This window comes from Rhinoderma darwinii, unplaced genomic scaffold (assembly GCF_050947455.1).
Source record: "Rhinoderma darwinii isolate aRhiDar2 unplaced genomic scaffold, aRhiDar2.hap1 Scaffold_543, whole genome shotgun sequence".
In the NCBI taxonomy this organism is placed as follows: Eukaryota; Metazoa; Chordata; class Amphibia; order Anura; family Rhinodermatidae; genus Rhinoderma; species Rhinoderma darwinii.
In genome coordinates this window covers 38280-48044 of record NW_027464093.1, presented here as the reverse complement: position 1 = coordinate 48044, position 9765 = coordinate 38280, and the positions used below count along the sequence as shown (strand labels likewise).

Sequence of the window (9765 nt, the reverse complement as noted above, 5' to 3'; positions counted from 1 at the left end):
ATCAGTAAACGGGGGATCACAGGACCCACAATCCACTGATATCCGGCATTGAATCTCACGCCGCTGCGGTTACATGAACCTCTTTTCACTTACAAAAATCAACAGAATGTGCAATTTAACAAGACGGGGCTGCCAGGCGCCGCTTATCTCCCTGTCAGATACCAGAGGATGGGACTTCTAGACCTCTAAGAAAGTTATTTACAGTGTGTAAGATGCAAATCTGTGACCCAGGACAACTACCCCCACCAGGAATAAGACGGGAGGATCCGTTTCAGGCTGAAGACACTTTTACAGAACAGGTTTCATTTATTAAGCAGATCCATGATGTTAAAAATAATGAAAGCAGAAAGTGGCGCACGTTGTGACGGCGCCGGTCACATCCTAAAACGCCCTTATCTGGGTCAATAAATAAAGTCAAATAAAATCCCTGTAATAATGGGAGACGGCGAAGCGCCATTCGTGATCCCGCGTCCTGGAGGAAACACGGCGGATAACGGAGTGCAGGGAGTGTCCTGAACATTTTACACCTCAGCTCCTTCCATAAGGCCGGCACCACTTCAGCCACGCAATGCCAACCGCACGTGAGGAGGCCGCACTGTGAATATACCGCGGGGCACTCCACATGCCGGCTGAGGTAGAGGACAGATAATAGGACTGCGCCTCCAGTGGTTACAGGACACGTCTGGCCACGGAGGAGGGACGTCACATGGTGCATTACTCGGAGACGTTGCTATAGGGCTGACGCGTCCGTGTCACATGTATGAGGTAAATCCGTAGAGTCCGACCGCTCCGGCAGAGCTCGATTGTACATCAGCAATACATTCAAAACAATCATAAACTGAAGACACAGGAGGGGAGCGGCACATGACATCATCACAACACAGGCCCCCCCTGTACCCACGGGTGCTCAGACCAAAAGGTGCCAATTCTACAGGGCGAGGGGTCATGTTTGGGGAGAGATAGGGTTGCCCCTGTGATACCGGCTTACACCCATCCCCCCCCACCAGACATTTTGGAAATTGTCTTTGTGCTTTCAGTTCTGAAATCCTTTCAGTGTGATCGGCGCCTGGAACCAGACGTAGTCATCGCTGGAGTAAGCGGCAGCTTCAGCTCCACTGCTGGACAGTTTGATGGTCAGCGTGTGGCTCCTGGTGGGCACCTTGTAGTTGAGTTTGGGTCTGAACCAGTCTGTGGCGCAATCACGATGGCCCTGAACCATCAGCACCAGACTGAGGAGGCCGGAGGCGCGCAGGTCACTGAACGGGTCCGCCAGGAAGATCGCCCGGAAGAGCTGGCGGAGACAGGGACGATGACTCAAACTCTGCTCACCGTTCCCCACCTGGATGCCCTCCATGTCTATCACGTACATCTCCTTAGGGCTGACCGCGGAGCCTCCAAGCAACAGGAGGACGCGGGGCACCGGGGTCAGCGTGAAGAAGACCTCCAGCTGAGACATTAACTCCGCCATGTCGGAGAGGGCGCGCTGACACTGGCGGGAGTCTGACACCTCCGGTTTTATCGGCCTCCTAACGACCTCATCGCCGTCCTGAAGAAAGAAAGAGAAACATAAAGACCTGGAAGACTGCGCAGAAGAGCCGCCCGGGGGAGGGGTGGCGGCTCTTACCTGCGGCCCCCTACAGAAGAGGGGGAGGGGAGGCGGATCTTACCTGCGGCCCCCTACAGAAGAGGAGCAGCTGCTCGTAGGGCAGGGGCAGCTGGTGTCTCTGGTGCAGGATGTGTTTCAGCAGCTCGCAGGTGAAGCGGCAGCAGCTCTCCCTCGTCACCAGTCCTGGAAAGACCACACACACGTCAGGAGCGTCCCTGGAGCTGCGCCTGGCCGGGCGGGTACCACGAGCTCTGCGGGGCGGCTGATCAGGGTCCGCACCATCCATAATCTGTGCCAGGAAACACAACTGTCAGATACAGCGCGACGTGCCCCAAACACTGCGGGAGGGGAGACCTGACGCCCTACAGGAACATCCGCTATAGTCACGTGATCCAACAATGTTACCATCCCCCGACTGACAACTTATGACCGAAGACCCCAATGCTGCCCCGGCCATTCCCCTCATTACACTGCCCACGTGTCACCCCGCCACACAATGTCCCCACTACTGTACCCCCACCACCTTATACCCTCTGCTGTACCCCTCCCCATTATACCCCCTGCTGCATCTCTCCCCCTCCTCATTATACCCCCTGCTGTACCCCTCCCTTCCTCATTATACCCCCTGCTGTACCCCTCCCCATTATACCCCCTGCTGTACCCCTCCCCATTATACCCCCTGCTGCACCTCTCCCCCTCCTCATTATACCCCCTGCTGTACCCCTCCCCTCCTCATTATACCCCCTGCTGTACCCCTCCCCCTCCTCATTATACCCCCTGCTGCACCCCTCCCCCTCATTATACCCCCTGCTGTACCCATCCCCCTCCTCATTATACCCCCTGCTGTACCCCTCCTCATTATACCCCCTGCTGTACCACTCCCCCTCCTCATTATACCCCCTGATGTACCCCTCCCCCTCATTATATCCCCTGCTGCACCCCATCCCCTCCTCATTATACCCCCTGCTGTACCCATCCCCCTCATTATATCCCCTGCTGTACCTCTCCCCCTCATTATACCCCGTTGTACCCCTCCTCATTATACCCCCTGCTGTACCCCTCCCCATTATACCCCCTGCTGTACCACTCCCCCTCCTCATTGTACCCCCTGCTGTACCACTCCCCCTCCTCATTGTACCCCCTGCTGTACCCCTCCCCCTCATTATACCCCTCCCCCTCCTCATTATACCCCCTGCTGTACCCCTCCCCCGCCTCATTATACCCCTCCCCCTCCTCATTATACCCCCTGCTGTACCCCTCCCCCGCCTCATTATACCCCTCCCCCTCATTATACCCCCTGCTGTACCCCTCCCCCTCATTATACCCCCTGCTGTACCCCTCCCCCGCCTCATTATACCCCTCCCCCTCCTCATTATACCCCCTGCTGTACCCCTCCCCCTCCCCATTATACCCCCTGCTGTACCCCTCCCCCGCCTCATTATACCCCTCCCCCGCCTCATTATACCCCCTGCTGTACCCCTCCCCCTCCCCATTATACCCCCTGCTGTACCCCTCCCCCTCATTATACCCCCTGCTGTACCCCTCCCCCGCCTCATTATACCCCTCCCCCTCCTCATTATACCCCCTGCTGTACCCCTCCCCCTTATACCCCCTGCTGTACCCCTCCCCCTCCTCATTGTACCCCCTGCTGTACCCCTCCCCCTCATTATACCCCCTGCTGCACCCTCCCCCTCCTCATTATACCCCCTGCTGCACCCTCCCCCTCCTGCACCTCCCCCTCCTCATTATACCCCCTGCTGTACCCCTCCCCCGCCTCATTATACCCCTCCCCCTCCTCATTATACCCCCTTCTGTACCCATCCCCTCCTCATTATACGCCCTGCTGTACCCCTCCCCCTCCTCATTGTACCCCCTGCTGCACCCCTCCCCCTCATTGTACCCTCTGCTGTACCTCTCCCCCTCCTCATTGTACCCCCTGCTGTACCCCTCCCCCTCCTCATTGTACCCCCTGCTGTACCCCTCCCACTCATTGTACCCCCTGCTGTACCCCTTCCCCGCCTCATTGTACCCCCTGCTGTACCCCTCCCCCTCCTCATACCCCCTGCTGTACCCCTCCCCCTCCTCATACCCCCTGCTGTACCCCTTCCCCTTGTACCCCCTGCTGTACCCCTCCCCATTATACCCCCTGCTTTACCCCTCCCCCTCATTATACCCCCTGCTGTACCCCTCCCCCTCCTCATTATACCCCCTGCTGCACCCCTCCCTCATTGTACAGCCCTGCTGTACCCCTCCCCCTCATTATACCCCCTGCTGCAACCCTCCCCCTCCTCATTGTACCCCCTGCTGCACCTCTCCCCCTCCTCATTGTACCCCCATTGTACCCCCTGCTGTACCCCTCCCCCTCCTCATTATACCCCCTGCTGTACCCCTCCCCCTCATTGTACCCCCTGCTGTACCTCTCCCCCTCCTCATTGTACCCCTTGCTGTTCCCCTCCCCCTCATTATACCCCCTGCTGTGCCCCTTCCCCTCATTATACCCCCTGCTGTGCCCCTTCCCCTCCCCATTGTACCCCCTGCTGTACCCCTCCCCCTCCTCATTGTACCCACTGCTGTACCCCTCCCCCTCCTCATTGTACCCACTGCTGTACCCCTCCCCATTATACCCCCTGCTGTACCCCTCCCCCTCCTCATTATACCCCCTGCTGTACCCCTCCCCCTCCTCATTATACCCCCTGCTGTACCCCTCCCCCGCCTCATTATACCCCCTGCTGCACCTCTCCTCCTCATTATACCCCCTGCTGTACCCCTCCCCCTCCTCATTATACCCCCTGCTGTACCCCTCCCCCTCCTCATTATACCCCCTGCTGTACCCCTCCCCGTTATACCCCCTGCTGCACCTCTCCCCCTCATTATACCCCCTGCTGTACCCCTCCCCCTCCTCATTATACCCCCTGATGTTCCCCTCCCCTCCTCATTGTACCCCCTGCTGTACCCCTCCCCCTCATTGTACCCCCTGCTGTACCCCTTCCCCTCATTGTACCCCCTGCTGTACCCCTCCCCCTCATTGTACCCCCTGCTGTACCCCTTCCCCTCATTGTACCCCCTGCTGTACCCCTCCCCCTCATTGTACCCCCTGCTGTACCCCTTCCCCTCATTGTACCCCCTGCTGTACCCCTCCCCCTCCTCATTGTACCCCCTGCTGTACCCCTCCCCCGCCTCATTATACCCCTCCCCCTCCTCATTATACCCCCTGCTGTACCCCTCCCCATTATACCCCCTGCTGTACCCCTCCCCCGCCTCATTATACCCCTCCCCCGCCTCATTATACCCCCTGCTGTACCCCTCCCCCGCCTCATTATACCCCTCCCCCTCCTCATTATACCCCCTGCTGTACCCCTCCCCCTCCCCATTATACCCCCTGCTGTACCCCTCCCCCGCCTCATTATACCCCTCCCCCGCCTCATTATACCCCCTGCTGTACCCCTCCCCCGCCTCATTATACCCCTCCCCCGCCTCATTATACCCCCTGCTGTACCCCTCCCCCGCCTCATTATACCCCTCCCCCTCCTCATTATACCCCCTGCTGTACCCCTCCCCCTCCCCATTATACCCCCTGCTGTACCCCTCCCCCGCCTCATTATACCCCTCCCCCTCATTATACCCCCTGCTGTACCCCTCCCCCTCATTATACCCCCTGCTGTACCCCTCCCCCGCCTCATTATACCCCTCCCCCTCCTCATTATACCCCCTGCTGTACCCCTCCCCCTCCCCATTATACCCCCTGCTGTACCCCTCCCCCTCATTGTACCCTCTGCTGTACCTCTCCCCCTCCTCATTGTACCCCCTGCTGTACCCCTCCCCCTCCTCATTGTACCCCCTGCTGTACCCCTCCCACTCATTGTACCCCCTGCTGTACCCCTTCCCCGCCTCATTGTACCCCCTGCTGTACCCCTCCCCCTCCTCATACCCCCTGCTGTACCCCTCCCCCTCCTCATACCCCCTGCTGTACCCCTTCCCCTTGTACCCCCTGCTGTACCCCTCCCCATTATACCCCCTGCTTTACCCCTCCCCCTCATTATACCCCCTGCTGTACCCCTCCCCCTCCTCATTATACCCCCTGCTGCACCCCTCCCTCATTGTACAGCCCTGCTGTACCCCTCCCCCTCATTATACCCCCTGCTGCACCCCTCCCCCTCCTCATTGTACCCCCTGCTGCACCTCTCCCCCTCCTCATTGTACCCCCATTGTACCCCCTGCTGTACCCCTCCCCCTCCTCATTATACCCCCTGCTGTACCCCTCCCCCTCATTGTACCCCCTGCTGTACCTCTCCCCCTCCTCATTGTACCCCTTGCTGTTCCCCTCCCCCTCATTATACCCCCTGCTGTGCCCCTTCCCCTCATTATACCCCCTGCTGTGCCCCTTCCCCTCCCCATTGTACCCCCTGCTGTACCCCTCCCCCTCCTCATTGTACCCACTGCTGTACCCCTCCCCCTCCTCATTGTACCCACTGCTGTACCCCTCCCCATTATACCCCCTGCTGTACCCCTCCCCCTCCTCATTATACCCCCTGCTGTACCCCTCCCCCTCCTCATTATACCCCCTGCTGTACCCCTCCCCCGCCTCATTATACCCCCTGCTGCACCTCTCCTCCTCATTATACCCCCTGCTGTACCCCTCCCCCTCCTCATTATACCCCCTGCTGTACCCCTCCCCCTCCTCATTATACCCCCTGCTGTACCCCTCCCCGTTATACCCCCTGCTGCACCTCTCCCCCTCATTATACCCCCTGCTGTACCCCTCCCCCTCCTCATTATACCCCCTGATGTTCCCCTCCCCTCCTCATTGTACCCCCTGCTGTACCCCTCCCCCTCATTGTACCCCCTGCTGTACCCCTTCCCCTCATTGTACCCCCTGCTGTACCCCTCCCCCTCATTGTACCCCCTGCTGTACCCCTTCCCCTCATTGTACCCCCTGCTGTACCCCTCCCCCTCATTGTACCCCCTGCTGTACCCCTTCCCCTCATTGTACCCCCTGCTGTACCCCTCCCCCTCCTCATTGTACCCCCCCTCCTCATTGTACCCCCTGCTGTACCCCTCCCCCGCCTCATTATACCCCTCCCCCTCCTCATTATACCCCCTGCTGTACCCCTCCCCCTCCCCATTATACCCCCTGCTGTACCCCTCCCCCGCCTCATTATACCCCTCCCCCGCCTCATTATACCCCCTGCTGTACCCCTCCCCCTCCCCATTATACCCCCTGCTGTACCCCTCCCCCTCATTATACCCCCTGCTGTACCCCTCCCCCGCCTCATTATACCCCTCCCCCTCCTCATTATACCCCCTGCTGTACCCCTCCCCCTTATACCCCCTGCTGTACCCCTCCCCCTCCTCATTGTACCCCCTGCTGTACCCCTCCCCCTCATTATACCCCCTGCTGCACCCTCCCCCTCCTCATTATACCCCCTGCTGCACCCTCCCCCTCCTCATTATACCCCCTGCTGCACCTCCCCCTCCTCATTATACCCCCTGCTGTACCCCTCCCCCGCCTCATTATACCCCTCCCCCTCCTCATTATACCCCCTGCTGTACCCCTCCCCTCCTCATTATACGCCCTGCTGTACCCCTCCCCCTCCTCATTGTACCCCCTGCTGCACCCCTCCCCCTCATTGTACCCTCTGCTGTACCTCTCCCCCTCCTCATTGTACCCCCTGCTGTACCCCTCCCCCTCCTCATTGTACCCCCTGCTGTACCCCTCCCACTCATTGTACCCCCTGCTGTACCCCTTCCCCGCCTCATTGTACCCCCTGCTGTACCCCTCCCCCTCCTCATACCCCCTGCTGTACCCCTCCCCCTCCTCATACCCCCTGCTGTACCCCTTCCCCTTGTACCCCCTGCTGTACCCCTCCCCATTATACCCCCTGCTTTACCCCTCCCCCTCATTATACCCCCTGCTGTACCCCTCCCCCTCCTCATTATACCCCCTGCTGCACCCCTCCCTCATTGTACAGCCCTGCTGTACCCCTCCCCCTCATTATACCCCCTGCTGCACCCCTCCCCCTCCTCATTGTACCCCCTGCTGCACCTCTCCCCCTCCTCATTGTACCCCCATTGTACCCCCTGCTGTACCCCTCCCCCTCCTCATTATACCCCCTGCTGTACCCCTCCCCCTCATTGTACCCCCTGCTGTACCTCTCCCCCTCCTCATTGTACCCCTTGCTGTTCCCCTCCCCCTCATTATACCCCCTGCTGTGCCCCTTCCCCTCATTATACCCCCTGCTGTGCCCCTTCCCCTCCCCATTGTACCCCCTGCTGTACCCCTCCCCCTCCTCATTGTACCCACTGCTGTACCCCTCCCCCTCCTCATTGTACCCACTGCTGTACCCCTCCCCATTATACCCCCTGCTGTACCCCTCCCCCTCCTCATTATACCCCCTGCTGTACCCCTCCCCCTCCTCATTATACCCCCTGCTGTACCCCTCCCCCGCCTCATTATACCCCCTGCTGCACCTCTCCTCCTCATTATACCCCCTGCTGTACCCCTCCCCCTCATTATAACCCCTGCTGTACCCCTCCCCCTCCTCATTATACCCCCTGCTGTACCCCTCCCCCTCCTCATTATACCCCCTGCTGTACCCCTCCCCGTTATACCCCCTGCTGCACCTCTCCCCCTCATTATACCCCCTGCTGTACCCCTCCCCCTCCTCATTATACCCCCTGATGTTCCCCTCCCCTCCTCATTGTACCCCCTGCTGTACCCCTCCCCCTCATTGTACCCCCTGCTGTACCCCTTCCCCTCATTGTACCCCCTGCTGTACCCCTCCCCCTCATTGTACCCCCTGCTGTACCCCTTCCCCTCATTGTACCCCCTGCTGTACCCCTCCCCCTCATTGTACCCCCTGCTGTACCCCTTCCCCTCATTGTACCCCCTGCTGTACCCCTCCCCCTCCTCATTGTACCCCCTGCTGTACCCCTCCCCCTCCTCATTGTACCCCCTGCTGTACCCCTCCCCCTCATTGTACCCCCTGCTGTACCTCTCCCCCTCCTCATTGTACCCCCTGCTGTACCTCTCCCCCTCCTCATTGTACCCCCTGCTGTACCCCTTCCCCTCCTCATTGTACCCCCTGCTGTACCCCTCCCCCTCATTGTACCCCCTGCTGTACCCCTCCCCCTTGTACCCCCTGCTGCACCCCTCCTCATTATACCCCCTGCTGTACCCCTCCCCCTCCTCATTATACCCCCTGCTGTACCCCTCCCCCTTGACTCTCCGGACCGTACTCCTCAGACATTAGGACACTGCTCCCCCCCCCCGAACTCACCGCCGCTCCCGGTTCTTAGTTCAAACTCGCATCGTCACTTCCGGCTTCATGTATCTGACGTCATGGTGGGCGTGCCCGGCGGACACTACTCTGGAGGCAGAAAGCATCCAGTGACATGCGCAAACGAATCGTCAAACCAGATTCCGCCATTTTATTGGAGCTCTTAGTTCACCGGTGAGAGACGAGCGCCCCCTTCAGCTTCTCAAGACTACACGTCCTGGCGACAGAGGGCAGTGCTGCCACGCTGGGGCCGCAGGGCATGTTGGGACGTGTGGTCTCGGTGACCTCCATGTTGTGGTCTGTACATGTGGCGCTCTGAGGTACTGAGGTCACATCTCTGAGGCTGCACTACTGAGACATCCGGGTGATAACACGTCCTGGAGACACCATCAATATCTACGACCTGTGTGGCCAGTCATGTGGGCGGTGTCTCCGTGTGACATGTCATGACATCTCAGTATAGAGGGGATAACCCCCATCCTCCGCATCTGAAGAAGGAAATCTTATGTATGGAATCCATGGGGGAGGGGCGAGGCCTGAGCGTTATACAGAGAATAGAGTGTGAGCTCCAGGGGATAAAAAGTCGAAAACTTCTAACACCGGGACCCTATGTACGAAACCGCGTGCCCGGCCGGAGCGCCCACAATCTATAGGAGAACCGTATATGTGGACGACGCTAAACCCAGCGCCCAAATAACACCCGCAATGTAATCACCACCCAGACAACACCAGCATCCTGACACCCACATCCTGACACTCGCCTTCTGACACCCGCATCTCGACACCCGCATCCTGAAACCGGCACCCTGACACCCACATTCTGACACCCGCAATGTAATCACCACCCAGACAACACCCGCATCCTGACACGTACATCCTCAC

General features: G+C 59.5%; 1 protein-coding gene across 1 annotated transcript; it reads right to left on the bottom strand.

Annotated features, from left to right (window-relative positions):
- Positions 1-794: 794 nt before the first annotated feature.
- On the bottom strand, positions 795-8956 carry MAD2L1BP (MAD2L1 binding protein). Its single transcript, XM_075848919.1, has 3 exons — positions 8884-8956; positions 1668-1895; positions 795-1546 (listed from the first exon to the last, which is right to left on the bottom strand). The coding sequence occupies exons 2-3, from the start codon at positions 1890-1892 to the stop codon at positions 1034-1036; spliced, it is 738 nt and encodes a 245-aa protein (XP_075705034.1). The 5' UTR covers positions 1893-1895; positions 8884-8956; the 3' UTR covers positions 795-1033.
- Between the last annotated feature and the right edge of the window lie 809 nt (positions 8957-9765).